A 23,413-nucleotide genomic window follows, 5' to 3' on the forward strand; every position below is an offset into this window, starting at 1 on the left:
ATATAGCAATAGATATATGCTGGCGGGACACCCCAAAGATCCAACATTATTCAAAATACTCAATAGGTATTGTAACTAGCCTGAAGGAGAAGGGGAGGGGGAAGAAGAAGGGGAAGCTGTCATTCTTTGTCTCCTCCACAGACTGACTCTTGGAGGACAATAGTTACAAAGCATGATTTTTAATAGTTTTCAAGAGATTATTCCAGAAATACATGAATGAGGGCAATGCTGAAGCGCAAATTCCAGATTAGGCTCAGAGCCACTGCTTTTATCACTGCTTTCATAAGCAAGTGTTACATAGTACAACAAATTGACAAAACCCAAAGCAACCTTCAACCAGCCCTCAGAGATTATAAAGAGCAAAAGAGGGAGCATATACAGAAAGATATGTGTTAAATTAAACAACTCGGAGAGCAAATAAATCAACATTGTGACCAGCAACTATAAAACAAATACAATGATTATAATAAATCATAAACAAATTTATTAGGACAGAAAAGAAAGGTGAATAATAACAGTAATGGTAATAGTACTACTACTAATAATGTGTACAAACAAGTGATGCACAATGCAATTGCGCATCACCCGGTGAACAATGCCCAGCCCATCCCCAAGCAGCCAGTCCCCCCACCCTGGCCAGTATCCCATATTAATTGCTCAGCACAACACCATGTGGTATGGAATACCCCTTTGGCTAGTTTGGGTCAGCTGCCCTGGGTCTGTCCCCTCCAGCTCCTGCTGCACCCCCAGCCTGTGTCTGCACCTTGCAGGTCTGTGCTGTGCAGCAGTGCTTTGCTGGCTGCAAATGAGCCAGAAACAGAATGGGATGCAGCCAGCCTGCCTGCCTAGGTGGTCCGTGCCATGTGAAGATCTTTACTGGAGACTGGAGAGAACTAAAAGGGACTGGAGAGAACTAAAAAGCCTTTGGACAGCTCTCTGGTAGTCATTCCCTACTTGTCTGGGCTCCTGGGTGCTTCCAGGTCAAAGCTAGTTATGGACTGACCTGGGGCTGTGTCACTTTGCTGTAGTTGGCATTATGAAAGACAAAATCTTTTATGTGCAGTCACTTACATGCAGTATAAATCTGAGAGACAGAAGGGAGGAAAAACGCTCTTTCCCATTCTAGTTGCTGTTCTCTGGATCTGAGAGACTGCTCTGAAAAGACAGCAAACAGAAAGGATCCAGCAATACTGCAGAGGGCGAGACTGATGAGAAGAGGATGGGGTAAATGAGCAAGCAGGTTTCTGAGGTGGCAGAAAAAACATCATCTAGGAACTTTGAGGTACTGCATACAATCTGTCACAGCCCAGAGGTCCAGTGAGTAGCTGGACTGAGAGCAAACCTGAAAGAAAACTTTCAGCAAGGGCAGAGTGGGCACAAACTCTTCTTACTTCCCTTCTGCCTCCTTTTTAGAGGTTTATTGAAGATGGAATCCTTCTCTGAGTCAGTGGTAGGCCATTCAGTTGTAAGTAAAGTAGTGATTAATAAACTTGAAAGAGAAATTTAGGAAACACTTCCAAGTCAAGAAACACTGGTACCCTGCTATGGGTATGCAGGCCTGTTTTTGTGCTGGGGAAAACCACAGAGCAAATGGATTTCAGAGTGAAGGTCAAGAAATATGGAGATAATGAGTGAATTACTACAGATCACAATGAGATGGAGATTGTAAAACTATGTTTTTATGAACTCTATAAAAAAGGAGGGAAATGGAGAAAGAATGGGATGACAACACGTAACATGTAAAGAGCATGAGTTACCTACCTGTACCTGTTCAGAAAAACTTGGGAAAAAATCTAGGGCACAGGCACAGAGCTGAATAGGCTCCACTTGAGTATTTTGATCACCATCAGAGGGTGGACCACCATCAGAGATACTGAAATGAAGTGATGGTATTGAAGAGAATATCCTTATCTATGGACATCTGAAGAAAACAACAGGATGACAAGACCCATGAGGTTATTCCTGACATAGATTTGGTACCTAAATGAGAGCATGATCATTCCCTCCTCTTCACAGAGCATTTGTAATGTACTTTACAAAATAATAGCAGTGCATTATGAATATTTACAGCTTACAGTGGGTAACCCCTCCTGCTTTTGCAGCCCCCTGTTTTCCACTCTGCTGTGTTGTTTGAGCCATGAAATCACCAGTAATACTCCCTTTTGGCTGCATCCCTGGACAGATGCAGCATTGCTTGAGGAGGCATGGCCAATAAATAATCTGTGTTCAGGGAGGCTGATTGTTGGGATTAGTGCTTCAGATGCTCTTAACATCTGGAACTCCAAACTCATCATCGTTGGAACCCGGAGGACAGCAGCAAGGTTGGTAAGAGCTCTCACATAGGGGGTTTTGCCTATTGAATTGCTGCTGACAGGTAGCAAGGCAAGAGGGGGCTTGTTGGGGGGCAAGTGACAGTCACGCTAGACTTCCAAATCTGTGATACAGTTTCTTGTCTGTGTTTGTGATTCCCAAGACTTAATAGGGGCTTCAGGTCTTCAGGGACTGGCTATGTAAGAGGAAGCATGGCTGAAAAGGTGGAGAGAGCACTGAAAGTGTCAGTCCTAAAGGTCTCAAAGCTCCAATTCATTGTGTCTGGGAGGTGGGATGAGGATGGTTTCGCTACTGACAAGTCACAGAACTTGAGTACAGCCCTTGCACTGAATTCAAGATGCTGCCAAACAAGAGACAGAGAGAAGGCATTACTGTGGACTGGTCTTTGGTTTACATCCCTGTCCAAAACCAGTCCCTCCCTGTTAGCAGAAGAGCTTTCCTTGACTGGGCTTTCCTTAATGGGGCTTTCCTCCTGGTTCCAACTCTTTTTTTTTTAAACTGAACTAACCTTTCTTTTCCCTTCATCACAGGGTTTTATGAGTCTTTTTTTTGTAGAGACGGACAGCACAAGGGATGAGAAGAGAATTCTCAACAGCCATGGATGGGTTACAGCTGCGGGTAAGGCTTACCTCATGCAAATCACAACATTCCGCTTTTCTTCAGAGTCTCCAGCAGCTAACGGGAAGGAAAAAACCAGCCACATCTATATCTAGTAAGCCTGTTATCTGGGAATGACTCTCTTGTTTATCACTGCAGGGAAACTATAGGAGACTGTTCAGCATTAAGTCCAGAGAGTACCTGAGCTCCTGGCTTAAGCTTCTCTTCCTCCCTTGCCTGCAAACAGCTCAGCCTGCCCCCTCCCAAGGACTGCTGGCTGGAGCAACTCAGGGGCTGTCCATCTCATGAGTTAATCGCTTCCTGTTCTGATGCCAGAAGGAGATGAAGCTGTTATAAATAGATTGTGAAGCCCTCATGGTTTCAGCTGTGACTCACACACATGGCAGAGAAGCATTAGAGAGAATTAACATTCAATCTCTCAGGGACTTTCCTGAGAGCAAATTCCATTCTGTCCCTGTTGCTTAATCTCCTTGCCCAGAGGAGATCAGCAGCACTTTCTGGAGGGTCTGAATGGGTCAGATGGACAGGTAAACCTGGAGCAGAAACATCATGGAGCAAAGGCTACTTCAGCTGGAGTAACTGAGCAGTGCCTGTCTGACAAGCAGCTGCATTTAGGAGCATGGCAAGGAGCTCTGCTTCACCTTTGCTGGGGCTGAGATCAGACAGTCTGGATTTGTTATGGCACACACACACTGAGATGCCTGACCACATCCTCTGGGACTGAGACAGCTTCGGCTGATGGTATGTGCTGGGGCTAGATGAGCATGGGGAGAGGGCAGATACTGTACAGCTGAGTCTGTGTGCAACTCCCATTCCTTCCCCTCCATCATAAGTTTTCAAAGCTCAGGGGAAAAAAATGGAGCATGCACCTAACTTAACTTTGAGAAGCTGGGTGATCTTGTTTCCATATGTTTTTGAATTCATTTTCATGTGTCTAAGTGCTTGGTACCCTCACTCGCCCTGCCTTGTTGTATTTATGTGATTAGCAATGCAGATCATTGAGCAATGTATGTGAGATGGAAAAAAAAAAAGTAAAAGAGAGGTGAGATCACACACATCTTGGGGTGGGAAATGTGAAGAGTCTGTTTGCAGGTATCTATCCACCTTTTTGTCTGCCTGTCTTACAGGTACAGGGAAAAAGCAGTAAGAGTATTTTTTCCTGAAAGATGGCTGGGAGAGTAGTTTTTCCTCTCAGGATGATGAATATTCCTCACATCTAGAGTTGCACTTTGTGTGTTTAGTGTCCAGTGGACAGAAGAGATATCCATGCCTGTAATTTCATAGTATTGCCATGGTTTCATGGCATTTCATCCACAAGGAAATAAAAAAAATAAAAAATAAAAAAATAAAAAATGAAAAATAAAAATTAAAAAAGAGTTTAGACTAATGGATGTCAGTATTTCAATGTCAATGTTCAATGTCAGTATTTCTGGGTCCTCAGTTAGTGGTCTGGGGAGCCTGGCATTTGTGAGATGACGTATGTATCAGAAAATCTTTTCCTTTCATGCTCTTAGACCCAGAAATCAGGATTTCTCAGTAAAGCAGGGAAAAAGGCAGAAAAAATCATCTGAGAAACTGCAGGTTGGGGGTGAAATCACCTTATTTTGATGGAGATAGATTCAAGGAAATCACCCCATGACTACTCCAGGGGAAAGAGGGTTTTATCCAACTCCTTACTGCAGGAAAGCAGCATCTCATTGCAGCTCTAGGAAACATACTCCAGCATAAACTGAAGCCTGTCAGTGTGAGGATGGTTAAAGAGATATTATACAGGCTTCTCCTCAGTGCCTGATAAGGCACTCTATGAATTGTAGAACAGCTTGGGTTGGACAGGACCTAGTTCCAACTGTTTTAGATTGTTTATATCTAAATGAAGCTCTTTATGGTGTCCAAACAGATTCCTCTATCTAGGAACATACATGACTTTGTCTGATATCTAGAATATGGACTGCATGTGTGCTGTGTCAGGATAAGGCCTGAGTGGGTCTTTCTGCTGAGTGGGTCTGCAGGAACCTGTATAGTCTTAAGGCATCCTTGAAGTCCTAATGATGTTATGGAAGAACCTGGAGTATGTTGCACCTTCAAAATGTATGTGACAATGCCTGAATTGACTAAGGGGCTTCAGAAGTAACTGTGGCATCTTTCTGTTCTCGTACAGAAAGTATGCCACAATTGCAACCCAAAACTGCAACCCAGAGTTTCATCAGGGTCTAGATCCCCCAGAAGGGTCCTTACAGAGCCACAAAGCCATGTGCAAGTGGCTCTGCAGCTTACCTTACTGTAAGTGATAAGGCTCAGCTGACTGCAGAAACTCTTGCATGAAATACCCTATAATTCACCAAAAAAAAAAAAAAAAAAGAGTATTGGATGTAAATGGCAGGCCATTTGTTATATAACATTAATCACCAAGCTTTCAAAAGCAACCTATTGATGTCTCACAGTAAGTGAAAGAGCAGAGCTCATGCTTAAGGACCTAATCACTTGTCATCTGTTCATTGTTTTGTTTTTCTTTAACGTTTATATGGTGGTCTCCCCAACCTTGATGGTCTCCAGTATTGTGAGATCTACATCAACCTAAAATATTAGCCAGTTTTCCAAAACATGACATTTGAAAATGTCAAGATTATGGAATATACATAATATAATGGGAATTACACATGCAAAATAGAAAGTGAAAAAGTTCTATCATTCATGGTACATGGTGAAATGTGTATCATTATTTTATAAAAGCTGTATCTGGCTGGTGGCTGCCAGGAACAGATGCTGGACTCTGCAAAAACAGGGATGGGGTGGAATAGATAACCAGTCATGCTGGTTGAGAAGGTATGAAATGAGAGCTATAAAAAATACTGCCAGTCTGGGCTGATGAAATTCACCTGCAGGAATGGAAAAAGGCAATCTATCAGCTGGTGTGTGGGTGTTGTTCTTCTGAGAGAATCAGTAAGGCCAAAAAGGTGAGGAGAGTAATGTCTTGAAAAGCTCAGTGAAAGACAAGATGTCACCTCTGGTTCTAATTATAAATTATAATAATTACAACGTGGTCTAGAATGCCAAGCTAGGTGTCACAGGAGTACTGGGATTAGTCCATGTCCCTGCAGTAGTGTTATTGTTTGATGTAGTGTGCCTTTCACCTCACTGGCATGCATGAGAGACCATTTTCCTCTCCCTTTTACTCTGAGATATCTTTTCTCCTTACAGCAGGAATCCAGCAGCCGGGGCCTCCTCAAGTTCATTGTTATGGAAGTGAAATGGATTCATGTGTTGGCCATCTTCTTCTTTCTGCTGTCTGTAGCTATGACAGGCTGCTTCCTGTGGCAGTACAGCCTCCCCAAACTGGATCCCAGTGAGTAAACAGCTTTAAGCCTGACCAGTAAAGGCTTTTTTCACAGTGGACATTTTTTCCCAAAGACCTGACAGCACCCAGATTTACCACATGCTAATTGGTGCAAGAACAGAAAATTGGGTTGATGGGATGTCATTTAACTCTTCTGGTGTCCAGAGGAACTCATGATCACAAGAAAATATAGCTCATGGATGGATTTGCCAATACTTCTGACTTCGACATAGATTAACTGATATACCAAGGAAAAAGACATTTTATTTCACATGCCTTCCCTCCTTTTTTTTTTTTTTTTTTTTTTTTTTTGCATCTTAATGTAAACATCACTCCAATTTAGAATGGATTCTGTTTCACACCCTACCATGTAGTTCATCTCATGGGTTTGCTTCCTACCATATTCTTCTAATCCTACCATATTCCTCTAATCTTAGATCTTTGAACTGGTTCAAGTCCCAGGGTCATACTACATACTTCATACTGCACTGAATCAAAAGATCTTTGCTTGCCCCCCCAAATTTAAGATACGTCTCTGCCCCATGCAGGATACAGTTAATTCAGAAGACAGCAAATACACTAGTTGATATAAATGTATTCTATTAACCATTGAAATTGTATTCAATTTTGGGTGGCACTTACAATTCATTTCTACATCCAGTTTCTGAGGTTAAAATATGCATGGGACAACACTGTCTTCCTTAACCCAAACACAGACCCACCTCTAGACAGTGACATGGCACTTTTACTGCTTCTAAATCCAGTAACAAATAGTCTCCACGGTCTTTTGTAGACCCAGCCTCGTATTGCCCTCTAGAAGGAGCAATAACAGAGAAAAATGATCTCTTCATGTCCTGTAGTATCCAAGATAGAAACAATTCCAGATTCTCTTTTTCTGTGCAGAAGTGTCTTTCAGCTTTGGACAATGCAGTCAATAAAGCTAGTGCTGACTGTTGGATGAGGTTAGAGATTCTTGATGACTCTATGATTTTCAGTATGTCTATTCAAGTCACGTATACTATCTGTGAACTGTTTTCCAGACCCATCTGTGATGGAAGTAAGATCAGAAGCTGTGCAGATGTGTCCCCGCTATCCAGAACCAGTACCACTGGACCACCCAGTCCCCATTCTGAAGGATGCATTGGAGAAGGTCTGTGAGGAGAAGGGAACTGGGGGAGAAATATTTCATGACTACTGTTCTGAAGGGTATATAGGAGCCAATACGCATTTTGCCTCAGAGCATCACTGAGGAAGGAGGTAGGGGACAGAGAAAAAGCATATCACATGAATCTACAAATGGGTATGTAAAACTCCTTCAGTGACCATACAGAACAGGTCCATAGGCAGATAACTTATCCAAATAATAAGCTATGATGAATTTATGTTATTGCTTGCCCATCAGAAGTTCTGGTGAGCATACATCAGCAGAAGTGACAGCTGCTCTTGTTCTTGGCATCTTGTCACTGCATCATTCATGTCCTGAAAGCAGTTGACTCATGTAACTAGTGCCTATTAGCCAGTGACCATCACTTCTGATTTTATTGCTTTACTGGCTTTCTTGCCTGCCACCATTTACAAAACAAAAGCTCTTGTAGCTAACTTCAAAAAAGAAGTGGAGGAAAAGGGAAAGGGGAAGGGGAAGGGGGTTGGGAAGGGGAAGGAAACCTGCATTTGAATGAAGGAGAGACCTGTTTTTTCTCAGTATGATATGCTTTCTCTAACATTGTAATGCTGTTTGAAATTCTAGTAGGCTCTATTTGAAATGAGGAAATCATGTAGCATTGCCTTGACTGTATGAAGTGTAAGGACAACCATGCTTTGACAGGACATGCCTGATTTTGTAGACCCTGATCATATGATATAGTCTTCCATTTGTCTCTTTTTCCAGGCTGCAGAGTCCTAGCATAATTAGTTATAATGAGGAAGCTGTCCCACAGCTGTGATTGCTGTTTTCATTCTTCTTTGAGTACTTTGCAGTTCTAGCATACTCTTGTGGAGATGCAGGAAATCAGAATCCTAGACAATATTCAAGGTGCAATTGGATCAGAGATTTATACAATGACAAAGTACTCTTTTCTGGTTTACTTATTGTTGCCTTTCTGATAATAGCTAATATTTGTTTTATCTCTTTTTCTGTCACAGAGCACTGAGAAAATGTTTTCATAGGAACATCCATCATAGACCTAAGGTCTTGTTCCCAAGTGCTAACAATCAGCTCATTGCCCATCTCTGTGTATGTGTGGTTAGGGTTGTTTTCCTACATGCACATCAGTTTGTCTACACTGAATTTCAATTGCTATCACTTCACATTCAATTTTATTAAGTCTCTATTGTTGTCTCTGATGTTATTATAGAATGGTATTTTATTACTCAATTAGAACTAAGTCAGAGAGGTTATAGGACACCGAGTGACCAAGAGTCACCAAACCTCCCTTCTATATCCTCCCCAGAAATAAGGTATCCAAACACCTCCTAACTTCTTTGAAACAGACTAGTGAAACTATTTCTATTTTGTAAATTAAATAAAGCACAGAGAATCTGATTACTAAATATATAGGAAGACATAGATATTGACAGGGGCTTAGACACCATTGCCTAAAGATTGTCTTCAGATCATCTCAGGCTCTGCCTGAGCATCAGGCATGCTTTTCGAGCAGAAGGTTGCTCAGGCAGGGCAAACAGGACGGGCAGAGTAGCCCTTCCCTCTCAGGAGACCATCACACCTGATGTCTGCCTTGCAGACAACAAATCCAGCCATGGTGTCCACCAGGCAGAAAGCTCTTGCCAAAAAGACTGGAAACCCAGACTGAATGCCTCCCCAGAATTGCAGCTGTTCAGGTCTCTGGCTCCAGGGAGTGCCTAAGCCTATTGCTACCAATTTCAAACCTCAATCATTCTGTGATTCTGTGATTCTGTTGTGCCAGGGGAGGTTTAAGTTGGAAATTAGGAGAAATTTCTTCTCAGAAAGAGTGGTCAGGCATTGGAACGGGTTGCCGAAGGAGGTGGTGGAGTCACTATCCCTGGGGGTGTTTAAGGAAAGGTTGAATGTGTTGCGTAGGGACGTGGTTTAGTAGGCAATATTGGTGGTAGGCAGATGGCTGGAACAGATGATCTTGGAGGTCTTTTCCAAACTTAATGATACTGTGACAGCTTTGAGAAAGTCATAAAAGAGTAATGCATTCTCTTTGTAGGAGGTGGGGGGAGCACAGTGGATGATTAAGTCTATATAACCCTGGAACAATAGGAAGCAAAAAGCAATCACAGCCTTCTGTGTCAGCACGGTTCCTCTGAGTGCAGTTTAAACAAGACTTTTAGCTCTAGCATGTTTGATGGCATGTAAAATATCATGGGATATTTGAAAGGTCTGGATCTTTTTCTCATACATATTTGAACCTATATATTAGTGTAAATAACAGGTGCACCATAAAATTTAAGAAGAAAGAAATTGCAATTTTTAGAGTTTCAGTGTTTTTTTAAATCATATAAACATCATAGATATTATCAGAATGAGCACCATATTCCTCTGAACAGTGGATGTGTACACTTGAAGAAAGAAACTGCATAATTCAGCATAAGCAATTCAAAGGAGCAGGACAGATAAAATATGTTCTTTTGGCAAAACACGTTTGAAAAATCACCAGGCTGTGTATACTCTCAGTTGCTTGACAGTAAGTAGGGCTGATTTGCTGCATCTAGTTCTGCCTGTTACAGAGCATATGCATTATAATACTCTTCACTTGGATATTTGTCATTTCCTATCATTTTCCAGGTAGATATGATGCTGCGGCAAAAGATTCATAGCTCTGGTCTCCCTGCCATGTCAGCCATTGTTATCTACAATGACACTGTACTGTGGACAGGCAACTTTGGAAAGAAGAATGGCTCAGATCCCTCCTCAGTGGTGCCGAACGAGTATACTATTTACAGGTGAGACCTGTTTCTACTATGTTATATATGAAACATATGGGTTGCATGCTGTCAAATGTTATCCTCAAAGTGAACAATTTTGAAAAGTTTTAGTAGCTGTGATTAACAGATGCGCACACACTCCCCGTATCATAATACAATCCCTGCATAGAGGACCTCATGCTATTTCTTCCAGAAGACCTTTTCCAAACTTGACTGTTCTGTCACAAGTGGTTTTCCCCAGGGGTCACTGTTGGGGCCCATCCTTTTCAATATCTTTATTGATGACTTGGATGAAGGAATTGAGCACGCCCTCAGCGAGTTTGCAGATGACAGCAAGCTGGGGGGATGTGTTGATCTGCTGGAGGGTGGGAAGGCCCTGCACAGGGACCTGAGCAAGTTGGGTTGATGGGCAGAGGATGAGGTTCATCGTGGCTAAGTGAACTGCACTTTGGCCACAACAACCCCATGCAGCACTACATGCTTGGGGCAGAGTGGCTCAAAAGCTGTGCAGAGGAAAGTTCTGTAACCCAATGCACGATTGGGGTTGCATTTAATCGTGTAAACATCATAGATGCTACAAGACTGTGCACCACGTCTTCCACACAGTGGACATGTAGACTGAACAAAAGAAACCACATAATTCAGCATAACCAATTCAAATGAAGAGTGCAGTTAAAATGTGTTCTTTTGCCGAAACATATTCAAAAAAGCCTCCACCCTATGCAGACTATTCCAGAATGTTGAATAGCAGACCATGAAGGCCAGAGTTAAGGATATTAACCTAACCTACTTTCCAGTATGTTAGCCATTCTGTTCTGAATAGAGGTATTGGCATGTAAGTCTACAGGTAGTGGGTCAGTTTGGTACTGAGTACTGCTCGTACTGAGCATCTGTTGTTTTGTTTCATGGGTTTCTCAATACTTTTATGTTTGTTTCTTAACAGAATTGCCAGTGTATCCAAGATCTTTCCAACCATTATGTTGTACAAGATGTGGGAAGAAGGGAAAGTCACATCTCTGGATGACCCTTTGGAACGTTATGTCCAGAATTTTGCCATTAAAAATCCTCTGGGAAGGTTCAAGGAATCAGAACAGAGATATACAGCAGATGGGCTGATTTTTTTGGAAAAAGGCTCAACACCACATAAGCCATCTCCTGTTACCTTGCGTAGAATGGCCAGCCAGCTCTCAGGTGAGGCATCCCTACTTGCTCTCTGCAGACCACTGTGCCACTTGAAAGAGACCACAGAGACAACAGATCATGGGTCAGGGATTAAAAAGACAGCTCTTTAGGCTATTTATCAGTGTGGCATCTGCACTTCTCAGAGGTCAGGAAAGACCCTTGGAATCAAGCCATCAGGAGCTTCATGAAGCGGTTATTGGAACTCCTCCAGGCCACCTGTTCAGAAAGGGGCCAAGCTGCTTTGTGGGCAGGGGAAATTTTTTTCCCATACAAGGTGAATATATATTTATTTCAACGCTGTAGCCTGACCTGAAATCAGTCTCAAATTGCATAACAGTTTTTGTACTCCAGCCCGGAGTGCTCCTATTTTTCTGAGATATAGAGTTGAGGGTCAAAGTGGCACCAAACATTTCTGCTTTGATCAGATAGACCTAGATTGCTGAGCTAAATTTAGTTGTCAGTGTGCTTTCTGATCTGGGATTCCTGAGCTATTAATAGCTTTGTACTTGCTGGCAGGCGACTATTAATCTTCTGCTACTTTCAAACCTGGGAAAATCTAATGTTAAGGTGGAAAGATTTCACAGGACCCTGGAGATAAAGATCCTCTTGAAATAAAGCTTTTAATACTTGACTTGGGGATTCCAGAATATACTGGTCAAAGACACCATGCTGAGATCTCCTGCAGCAGTTTCATTGAACTCTGTAGAACTTGCATTATTGCAGATTGGAATAAATAACCTAAAATAGGACCTGTGATTAAAATAATCTGTAGGCAAATTGCAGTACCTCAATACAAAGCAGAGCATCACCTGAAGCCAGCCAAATAAGGGTTCTCCAAGGACTAATGAGACCAAAGTCTGGAAATATATCTGTTTAAAAGACAGAAAACACAAAGTGGCCTGTAACAGTAGGAGACTGAAAGGAAGGTCTTTGCACAAGGCTGCCCAGCTCCTGGCCATGGTGGTGTTGCTCTAGCCATCCTAATTATGTCTTGAGGAGCACCAACTCTGCCTGGTTCTATCTGGCTCTCAGGAGTGCTCAAAGCCAGTGTGGCTACTTCTTGCAGGAGTAGACTGTGCTGGGGCTGCAGCTCCCTGCCTTGCTGTAGTTCCCCGTCATCTGGTGTCTTGCATCTCAAGCTCACGCAATGGCTCTCCAGCAGAAGTGAGACCTGTCCTCCCAACAGTTCCTGGATATTGTGGTTTAACCCTAGCAGGCAGCTAAGCATCACGGAGCCGCTTGCTCACCCTCCCCATACATTCCCAGTGCTATCCCCAGCTGTATCACGGAAGAGAATTAGAAGGGCAAAAGAAAGCTGGAAATCTCTTGGGCTGGGAGGGGAAGGGACTGTTTTTATGTTGAATCCAAAACACAGCACCATACCAGCTACAATGAAGAAAATAAACTCTCTCCCAAACCAAACCAGAGCATGGGACCATAACCGGTGTCAAATTGTGGGATGTTTCTTCTCCATGGTACAGGTCTGCCCAGGAAGCTGCGGTCTACCACCCTGCTGTGGAAAGGCAATACACAAGATGCTCTGGCTCTCCTGAAAGATGATGTCTTGGTTGCTGATCCTGGAACCAGGTCAGATGTATTCACCTATGGGCTTTTGGTTTGGGTTCATGTTCCATACTGAAATTAATCTCACCTGTATACTCCATGTCCCATGGAAAAAGACAGTTATTCCTAGAAGAAGCTTCAGTTTACCCATCTACAAATACACTTGTCTTAGGTTGAAAAGAGTTACTTTTAGAGGTGCCAGGTTCTTTTTTTATTGAGGATAGAGCCTGAGTGAGAAGCCTAGATGGGGCAAATTAAATCAACATACTTAGGTCCAATGAACCAAGTGTGAAAGGTACAGATTTTCACATGTGACCTGGCAAGTTAAACCAGTGAATTTAAACTATCATAGATTTTACTGAAGGTTGTGTTATGTCTGTAGAAATTTGCATATCTCTTATAAATGCTACTAACAGTTGTTTACAATTTATGTAGTCTGTTAAAAGTCTGTTACCTGAACTGCAGTCAAACAACCAAACTTATGAAAAAGAGCTAATGGGCAGTGGATAAGGGAAAAGATTTAGACTAAAAAATAAATAAATAAAGTCTGCAAAATGTTTAGTGATTCAAATTATATTCTGAAATATAATTCTGAAATATATATGTTCTGAATACAATTATATTCAGAAATAATTAGCGTAGGGTTACTAAGGATTCTACATCACATGAAGCCTGTAAGCTTAGAAAACTCTTTCTGAAAACGGATTAGTAGTTTGGTCTTGGAAACTTTGTGTGAAGTTCTGTCCAATATCACGTAGGAGGTTAGAATACATGTACCTTTAAGCACCTGAGTACCAAATGGAAAAGTTATCTGCATTGGTATCTATATATCATGCTCACCATTAAGATATGTGACGACATCTACTCACAGTATCTGAACCCCTTATTACTTCACGTATTGTTTATTTTAACTCTGTTTCACTGGATATACTCACATATCATTCTTCTGAAAGGAAATTTATAGGCATTGCTATGGAAAACTGAATTTTCCATCACACCAGGATGAGGACGATAATGAATTATTCTATAAGGTATTAAGGGATATCTCTAGATTATCTGACCTTGTCCGTATGGGTGACCTCAGCTTCCCAGATGTTAACTGGGAATACCACACAGCTGCTTAATTTGTTGCTTGTAAACAAAGAAGGTCTTGTGACTGCGGTGGCAATCAGTGGCCATCTTGATCATTCAGTGACCATGAAGTAATTGAATTTAAATCTTTGATAATACAAGGAAAACTGCCAGCAATTCATCCCAGGGTACTCAAAAAGCTGGTTGATGCCATCACGAGACCCCTCTGAATTATTTTTCAATGGCCTTGGAAGTCTGGAGAGGTCTCTGTCAACTGGAAGATTGCAAATGTCCCGGTTTTCAAGAAGGGTAAGAAATTGTTACACGTGATCTGCAGAGAGGACTTAAATGTGTAATAAAAGGGTTGCAGATGATACTAAATTTGGAGCTGCTGACTGCCTGGAGGGTGGAGAGGCCTTGCAGGGAGATCTTGACAAATTAGAGGGCTGGGCAGTCACCAACAGTATGACATTCAACAAGAGCAACTGATGGACTCTGCACCTGGGACAGGACTACCCTGGGTATATATACTGACTAGGGGACGAGAGGCTGGAGAGCAGCCCTGCAGAAAAGTATCTGGGGGTTCTGGTCAACAGCAAATTGAATTGGTAGTCAGTAGTGTGCTCTGGCAGCCAAAAGGATCAACCATAGGGAAGGGATTGTCCATTGCTAAGGGATTGTCCAGCTCTGCTCTGCATTGGTGCAGCCTCACCTTGAGTTCTGTGGAAGGACATAAAACTATTAGAGAGTGTCCAAAGGAGGGATACAAAGATGGTGATGGGTCTAGAGGGCAAGACGTATGAGAAATGGCTGAAGTCACTTGGTTTGTTAAACCCAGAGAAGAGGAGACTGAGGGGAGGTCTCGTGGCGGCCTGCAGCTTCCTCACGAAGTGTGGCAGAGGGGCAGGCACTCACCTCTTCTGTCCAGAGACCAGCAATTAAACTGGAGGGAATGGCACCAAGCCTTCTGGAGTTCAAGAAGCATTTGGACAAAGCCCTCAAATGTATGGTTTTTTTTTTGGGTGGTCCTGTGTAGAGCCAGGAGATGGACTCAGTGATTCTTGCAGGTCCCTTCCAACTACTTATTCTATCATTCAGTGATAATATATTTTTCTGGGAATGTTGAACTTCAGCCCATTTTTGACATAAACTTTTAGTCCTACGTGTATTTATTCCTGAGGTAAAATATGTATGTACACATCATGATTTTATTCATCTAGATGAGCTGGAAGTAGTTGAAGTGGCTCCAAATTTATAATCCAAATAGACCTTAATGAGGTGTATCTTCACACCATTTAAAAAATATCAAATGTTAAAACCACAATCACTGATTTATATTTTTTTTTTTGAAACAAAATTGTCCATTCATGTCTTTAAACTTAATTCAAGTGTAAAGTCTTAATGTCCTTTGTGTATATTATTGACTCAAGCACTTAGATGTCTTTAATCACTCACCTTTGCAGGATACTGCTTTAGAGATGTTTAAGTGCTTTTTAAGTGCTTTTCCTATCTTAAGATAGCTTAGGTCCTTCAGTGATTGCACCATGTTAAATCTCCTGAGGCTCACCTGGGATTTTGAGACCTTTAAGGTAAGCATGTCTAACTCTTGACTCTGCTCTTGGAGAGAATGAAGACATTCTTTATGTGAACAATTATTAGACGGTAAGTCAGGATATGCAAATATACAGGTTTTTGCTTAAAGGTTTGTTTGTTTGTTTGTGGTTTTTTTTTGGTGTTTTTGTTTTTGATTTTGATTTTTCCATCTCTGGCCTGCTTTCGAACCTTAGAAGTTAAATAGCTCAGCTGATGTTCATGTAAGAAATTTCTCCTTCCTGAATTAATCACAAACCAAGACATCAACACTTTTTCTCTGTCACTGCCTTCTCACTTCTTTCTCTTTCTCTAATAAAATCACAATCATTCCCCAAATGAAAGAGACCTAGCCATTGTTTTAACAAAGTCATACCTACACTGCATCACTGAGGTAAGGCTGATGCAGATATATTCCTTTCTTTTCAGATGCCACTACAGCAATTTGGCCTTCTCACTGATGGCGCATGTACTAGCTGACCATGCAGCTGAGGGACAATACCAGCGCTGGATCTCAGAGAACATCCTAGACCGCTTGGGCATGGAGGACACTGGCTTCGACATCACACCACCGATCCGATCCCAAATGGCTGTGGGTTTCTATGGCAGCCAGCAGCCAGCCCCCCTCTATGACCTTGGCTGGTACAGGCCTTCTGGCCAGATGTACTCCACAGCTGCTGACCTTGCCAAGCTGGCAATGGTCTTTTTAGGCACCTATCACCGTCGTCTCTTAGAGCCTGACACAGTGAAGACAATGCTGACACCTCTGTTTAAGTGCTCCACTGAATACTTCGCTAACAAGACTGGCACACCCTGGGAGATTAATGAGCAACTGGGTTATGATGTCATTAGGAAGGACGGAGACCTTGATGGATATTCAGCTACCTTCTCACTTATCCCCAAACTCCGCCTGAGCTTCATTGTACTGATGGCAGGGCCCAGGCCTCAAGGTGAAGATATTGTAACTCGGACATATGAGTATCTGATTACTGCCATGGAGACTGCATTCAGAGAGGCAGAGAAAACCTTGTCTCCTCCTCCAAGTCCAGTCCCTTATGTTGGCTACTATACCTACTCCAACTTGACTTTCTATGAGATCAAAGTTGGACCTGGTGGGGTGCTGGTCATGCAGCAGTTTGGGCCTCACGTTGAAGAGCTGATCCCTGAGAAATACCGGACAATCAAGCTCCATCACCTGGAAGATCGTGTCTTCCAAGTTGTTTTTGACAAGGAGTTCCCTTGTGTTCTGCATCTTGGTTCTGCTTCCATCTCACTGGAGACCCAGAATGGGCAGCTCTTTAATTTTTATCCATTTGATCGCAAGGGTTTGTCTCCTGGGTTTGATGCACCGGGCCTGAACACATACAATGTATTGCGTGTACTTCGTAAACCTGTATTCTATAGCTAAATATCCCTTCTCCTTTTCTGACCATTCCTGGGAGATGGCTCAAAATCTGCATCTTACCAGACTCTCCTGTCCACGTGGCTTTATGGATGCTGCTTGAAAGGGAAAGATGCTGGCAAATGACTCCCTTGTCCAACAAATATGTCATGTATCACTTCTAAAATAATTGCAATGGTTTGCCACCCCTGGCACTGCATGACAGGCTGGCTAGCAATGGAGGATGCCTACAGAAACAATAAGTGGGAATGTGCTGGATGGATGGTGTTTGTGTGTCATAAAAAAAACTTGAGCACTTAGGTCTTCACACATTTACTGCCTGTATAATTACCGTTGCGGTGATTGACTGGTACCATCAAAGGGCTGGGAATTTCCTGTGTTTCTCAGAAAAAACTCTTCTTCAGTCCAGTGGTCCTTTCCGGGCAGTTAATGAACCCAGCTCCCATGAACAAAATTCTTCATCTGGGTTTGGTGGAAAATGGCACCAGCATGATACCAGGCTCTGCTTGTGATGCCTGAGAAGTGGGGGTCTATTTCTTTCCTGGGTCACCTCAAAAAAAACTATGAAAGGGGCAAACTGCAATATGGTTATGTCTTGGCTCCATGGATTTCAGCAAAAGTTGGGGTCACAATAAGGATATTATAGTACTTAATTATAGAAGTTGAAGCACACTCCTGTGAGCTGGGTCATATGAATACATTCTAGTATATTCCAGCTGGAGTCAGGTTTGTTACTATCTCAGTACACAGGCAAGTGTCTGAGTGTGGCACTTAAATAGAGGAGTGCATGGAAATCTTTATGAGTATTTTGGGCAGGGTATCTGCTCCAAGTTCAGAATATTGTGATTGCAGCTGTAACTGGAGCCTAAAATAAAGAAGTGAAAAAAAAAAAAAAAACAAAACAAAAAAAAAAAAAAAACAGAGAGTAAGAGCAAGGTAACTGTTACCTTAATATAAATAGCGTAACTGTGAAGTATGGTAATGACTGTACAGCATGGAAATCCTGGAGTAAGTGCAAAAGGGAAGGCATACTAGCACAATCAAAGACTTTTCAGAGATCATAATTTTCCATACCATCACAGGTACTTGTATGAGGCTGGATCCTCTTGCAGATTGACGACATGCTCATGTTTGTTCAGTCTTGCAAGTGGATGTGCCTTAATGAGGATGAAAAAATAAATCACCCTGCTTCTCATCTCTCTTTTTGTCTCTCCCTGATTTTATTCTGTGTGTAGTTTTTCAACTTTAGTTTTGAGTAGAGAGACCATCACTGAAGGCCTAGAAATTTGATTGGCAAACTCAGTTCCCTGCTTTTTTTTTTTTTTTCAGACAGTTTCAGTTTGTTGGTAAACAAACGGAATTATGTAAGCTTTGCCTTACAGTCAGTCTTGGTTGCTACTGTATTGGTTTCCTCTGGACTTTTTAAGTGATCACATTTCATACCTTGTACATCCTCATATATGAAAGTATTTAATTTGGGTTATTGCAACAACAATAAGCTCAATGCAAGTTCTCACTGCAGTCATGTATGATCATGACCAGAAATAAGGCTGCAGACAGTTATGTTGCACTATCATGGCATTTCCTAGAGAGGTACCTAATCTGTGTCATGGCAGGCCTGACACAAGAGTGCTCTCCAGGCTTTGAGCTCACAAGATGCAATGTCTGACTACAAGATAGTTGCCCCATTTTAGCAGGTGTCAGTCCTTAACTGGAGCAGTTCCTACTCACTCTGTGACAGTCCAAAGCACTTTATGCCAGCGTTGCCACCTGGAACACCACTTCCTGACATGCACATTACAGGGTTAGTAGAGCTTTTCATGCAGCTTGGTGCAGGAGCTCTGTCTAAACTCTATTGTGTTGTGGCTCTCTCAGTTCCAGCTTCTGCCATCTCCTACCCACAAACTTGTTAAATACATGATTATTTTTGCCTCATTTTGAGGAATCCAGTCTGCAGTCTGAGTGCTAAGATAAAAACTGCTACTGTCATGACATCACTCCTGACCTAAAATCTTCCTGACAAGATAGCCCTTTACAACATCCTTTGCTCCTAGCTGATGATGTATTACAACTGACTTCACTTTGCTTCAGCAAGAGGGACGTATGACATGAAATCAAGCCACAACACATCACTATAAGCATGGCAAGAGGGCATAAATTTACAGGCAGCTTGAAAAGTCTTGGTTGTAAATCTGTAAGGTTTCGATCATTTGTATCATACATCAACAAATCCCTAATTCTTTCCTTCTGCTTAAACATCTGTCATCCGGCAAAATGACAGCTGGTGATAATTGTTATTTGCTATCATTAGGACTCTTCTGCCATCTCCTGGGCGAGATGTGTAAAAACCCTCAAGACATTTTTGCAAGAGGTAAACCCATTAGTAAACCCAAAGTTACAGATGGAAATTTGAATATTCATTTCTGCTCTTTTGTAAAGAAAACAAATAAATGATAGCAAAGCCAATAGCCAAGAAGCAAGCAAACTGATACATAGATTTTATTCAAACAGTTTCTAAGACTTGAAATAATTTGATTTATTAGTAGTCTTAGGGCACAAAGGAAAAATAAGTAAAAAAAAAAAAAAAAAAGTTGTGCTATTAATGATTAAGCTAGGGTTATAGACATACTTCTCAGCCAAAAGTAATTTTCATCTACACATAAAGCCTTGTCCAAATAAGACAACAATTCATCAATATTAGTAAGAAAATTCTGTTGGAAATATTGAAAGTAATGTATTTTCCTCTTTAACCCTAACTTTGTAATGTCAGAATTCCCAGCACAATACATAATGCAAAAGTCTTCCCCTTCCTGTCTTTCCTGTCCCTTTGTGGGATCCTCTGCTGAAATCTTTTTTGTTTTGCCTCTGCCTTTCTGGCCAAGCCATCAGTGTGCAAACCACACAAGCAAACACCATGAACTTACACCTCTTTTTCACCACATACCCCTCTGCATTCCCAGGACTCATTTAATTGGCTTGTTTGCCTGTTCAGCCCAGTGCCCCTTTCCCTGTTTTCAAGGCAGGCTGGCTTAAAACAGGAGAAATCAATGTGCCAGGACCAGCAGAAGGTGACTGCCATCTTTTCACCTTTATGTTTGGCTCTCAGTGTTTGTACCAAGTCATGTTGCTGAACAGTACAACCTGCCAGCAGTCCCCATGCGTGCAACCCCTAACACACCCAGTCTTCCACACAGAGTGGTGAGAGGACAGGCAGGACTGCAGATCCACTATGAACAAGCCATTGAGCAACTGCAGGGTGGAGAACACATGCAAGTGAGACAGATATTCTTTTCACAGTCCATTTTATTTAAAATGAAATGTCTTTTCTGTCCTCAGAGCTCCTCCCTTGGTTCTAAAATTATTACACAGTAGTAGTGAGTTCCCAATAAAGGCAGACCTCAGTCCCTCCACTCCATGCAGCTTTCGATTATATCTGTCATGTAAGGTTTGTTCCATGAATTTTCATCCCCTTGCCTTGACAATCCTCTCATTCTGAAGACGATTTCACTGTGTGAGAAACCAGGCTGGACTAGGACTGGCCTCAGAGCAACATCTCTTCCAGAAAGAGTCCTTATTTTCCCTCGAGGGTGCAAGAGGCTCATAGGGCATCCCACTGTGCCCTGGGAGGCCTCTAGGGCATCCTGCAGGAAACTGGGGGTCACTGGGAGGCTTTCTGGGGGAGCTAGTGGGAACTGGGTGGCCCTGGTTGACGTGTGGAGGATCTAGAGTGCAGGGGAGGACCACGGGAGGCCTGCAGTGTGCCCAAGAGTGTGCTAGAGAGCCCTGAGAGGCCTTCAGAGGCCACAGGGTTTCAGGAACAGTCCATATTTTGCCTCTAGGGTTTAAGAAGAGGCTCTTAGGGCATTCTGGAGTGCCCTGGGAGGTCTCCTGGGCATCCTAGAGGAACTGGGAGTCAGTAGGAGGCTTTCTGGGGGAGCTAGAGGGCACTGGGTGGGTACTGCCATGGTGAGTGTGACAGTAGTTTTTAAGTCTGTGCAGCAGAAGGCCAGGTTTCAGTGTCTTGTAGTGTGTTTTGACCTATCAGCATAACCTTTTGGTTTTCAGATAGCCTACTCAAGTGCCTAATTTCTCCTGTGAGTTATGTCGTTACACTGATTTTTTTTTTTTGGTTGGTTGGTTTTTGTGTTTTTTTGTTTGTTTGTTTGTTTGGCATGTAATCCGTTATGCTCCTAAATTATTTTTGCCTGTGGAAAGAAAGGTTTGAGCTAATTTCAGTTGAAATAGTTTCAGCTACTTGCTTGATCATAGTGTCCTTTCAGTATTCAAAGCTGTAGCAAAAGCACAGGAATTGTTGCTTCTAGAAATAACCCAGTCCTTTGTGTTGTGCTTTGCACGCTGTTGAGCTGAGCCAGATAAACAAAAACAACACAGCTGCTGCTCATCCTGCTTGATTTATTTTATTTATTTATTTGTTTTTCTTTGCCCCTCCTTTTCCCAGGTGATTGGTTGGGTGCCAGGTGGGGCCTGATGGTATATAAGCTGCAGGTGTCCCATCAGAGAGCTCTTTCTGCCTGAGCTGCTTGTTGGGGGGTGGTGTTAAATGCTTTGTTTTTCCTTCAACCAATTGTAGGGTTCCTTAGGTGAGTTAGAGTCTATGGGCTGATGCTTATCCAAAGAGGTAAGCATGTCTTTTTGAGGTAACAACTGGTAGGATCTTTTCAAGTAAAGCAATCTATATAAGTTGTAGGTGCCTGTATTGCATGCAGCTCTTCTTCAGGTGAGTAATTTTTACAGCATGTTTATGGATAGGAAGCTGATGTTACTGTGTGTGTTTGCCCTGTGGTTCTAGGACCCTTATGATTTTTGCAGAATTACTGGGCTTACTCTGAATGTGCCCATATGCCTTCACCTGTGCATTAAATATTATCAAATTTACAATCTTGGTGGTAAAGTGATGGAGCAGGGTTTAGGGGAAATGTATCATCCAAGTTCCCTGTGCCAGTATGTATCTGAAAACAGCAGCAGTAGGCAGGTAAGGTGTAGACTTTTTCCAGATTAGGGACAATTTGTTATTTTTAGAACTTCTTCCTGCTGTTTTGCTGGCTGTAGAGTCTTTTGACCTTGTAGTCTTCTAGATTTTAAGTGCTTGGAATTCCTTTAACAGAGGGATATTTAGCAGAGGTTGCTGGCTAACTTGTTTTTGGGATGCAGTGGGGTACACTTCTGTTTCTGGGTTATATTTTAATCTCTAGATATATCAAGCCATTTGTGTAACTCACCAGAGGATTCACAGAGAGCTTCGGTATGTACTGCAAGGGGCTTGGCCATATAGGTGCAGTATTACCAAGAGACTGAGCAGGGTCACCTTTTTCAGCTGTAAAATTTCAGCATTCATGTCCTGTTGGTGTTTGTGGACCTGAGGGTGTTTGTGTGTTTTTTGTTGGTTTTGGGTCTGGGGCTTGGCTCTCAGTGCAGCCTCCAGACCTCCTGTGGCCCTCCAGTGCTCTCTAAGACCTTCTGGAGGCATCGCAGGGCCTTGCAGTGTACTCCAGCACCTCTAAAGGCCTCAGTGGACTCTCCAGTGCTCTCTACAGTATCTTACAGCTATCCCAGTGTACTCCACTGTGAGTACTCCTGTGAGGGAGTACCCCAGGAGGAGCTGAAGGTCACTGTGTGGCCCTGGTAGACCTGCAGAGGATCTAGAATGGAGCGGAGGGCCACTGGAGACCTCCAGTGTGCCCTAGGTGGTGCTGGAGAGCTTTGTGAGGCCTCCAGGAGGCAGTAGGTAACAGAAAGCAACCCTAGGAGGCCTCTAGTGTGCAGGAGGATGTTTCTAGCACACCCTGGAGCGCACTGGTAGGCCTCTAGAGCATGCTGGAAGCAGCTGCCCTCACTCGTACCAGGATGAGTTCTCCTGGGAGCCCATGTACAGCTCCTGCATTCATTTTCTTTCCTTGGACCTTCTCCTTGGATGAGAACCAAACTTCCCTGGCCACATCTGCAGGTGTCCCGGGGCAGAGCATACACACTCAAGGCTCTGATCTCAGCAGGAGGTTTCTTTAGAATAGTGCTTGTACTAGGATGCCCTCGCTTCCTCACCCCATCTGTGCCTGGAACAAACAAAAAAAGCCACCCCAAGCCCACACTGCAATAGCCTCCCAGCTAGGATAAATCAATATGGCAGCACAGATTTATCCCAGCTGGGCCCACACTAGTGCCCAGTGCAGAAGTCATGCCATAGCATGAAGCTGTGCTTCCTCCTCAGCTCTGCTTTGGAGCATCTCAGTTTCACCCCAAAGCTTTTGCTCCAGAGAAGATTGGATCAGGACTGCATCCTCTACAACTAAGTATTGTGGCAGGTCTTGTGCACTTGGTTGGGATGTGTTTTCTGGGGAAGTGAATCTGAATTGATCAAAGTAAATTTTTTTTTTTTTTTTAAACTGCTTTAAAAT

General features: G+C 42.7%; 1 protein-coding gene across 4 annotated transcripts; it reads left to right on the plus strand.

The window, feature by feature from the left end:
- The first annotated feature begins 1,353 nt into the window (after positions 1 to 1,353).
- LACTBL1 (lactamase beta like 1) lies at positions 1,354 to 18,777 on the plus strand. 4 transcript variants are annotated; one of them, XM_072026744.1, is made up of 8 exons: positions 1,354 to 2,321; positions 2,887 to 2,949; positions 6,148 to 6,292; positions 7,324 to 7,433; positions 10,053 to 10,210; positions 11,136 to 11,383; positions 12,856 to 12,961; positions 16,028 to 18,777. In XM_072026744.1, exons 2-8 carry the CDS (start codon positions 2,905 to 2,907, stop codon positions 17,004 to 17,006), a joined length of 1,791 nt encoding a protein of 596 aa, XP_071882845.1. In that variant the 5' UTR covers positions 1,354 to 2,321; positions 2,887 to 2,904; the 3' UTR covers positions 17,007 to 18,777. The 4 variants fall into 4 exon arrangements, with proteins under 4 accessions (XP_071882845.1, XP_021124843.4, XP_038022639.2 ...); XM_021269168.4 differs by lacking the exon at positions 1,354 to 2,321 and having other exon boundaries at positions 2,860 to 2,949; XM_038166711.2 differs by lacking the exons at positions 1,354 to 2,321; positions 2,887 to 2,949 and adding an exon at positions 2,991 to 3,690 and having other exon boundaries at positions 6,151 to 6,292.
- The last annotated feature ends 4,636 nt before the right edge of the window (positions 18,778 to 23,413 follow it).

Source organism: Anas platyrhynchos, chromosome 22, assembly GCF_047663525.1.
Source record: "Anas platyrhynchos isolate ZD024472 breed Pekin duck chromosome 22, IASCAAS_PekinDuck_T2T, whole genome shotgun sequence".
Classification (NCBI taxonomy): Eukaryota; Metazoa; Chordata; class Aves; order Anseriformes; family Anatidae; genus Anas; species Anas platyrhynchos.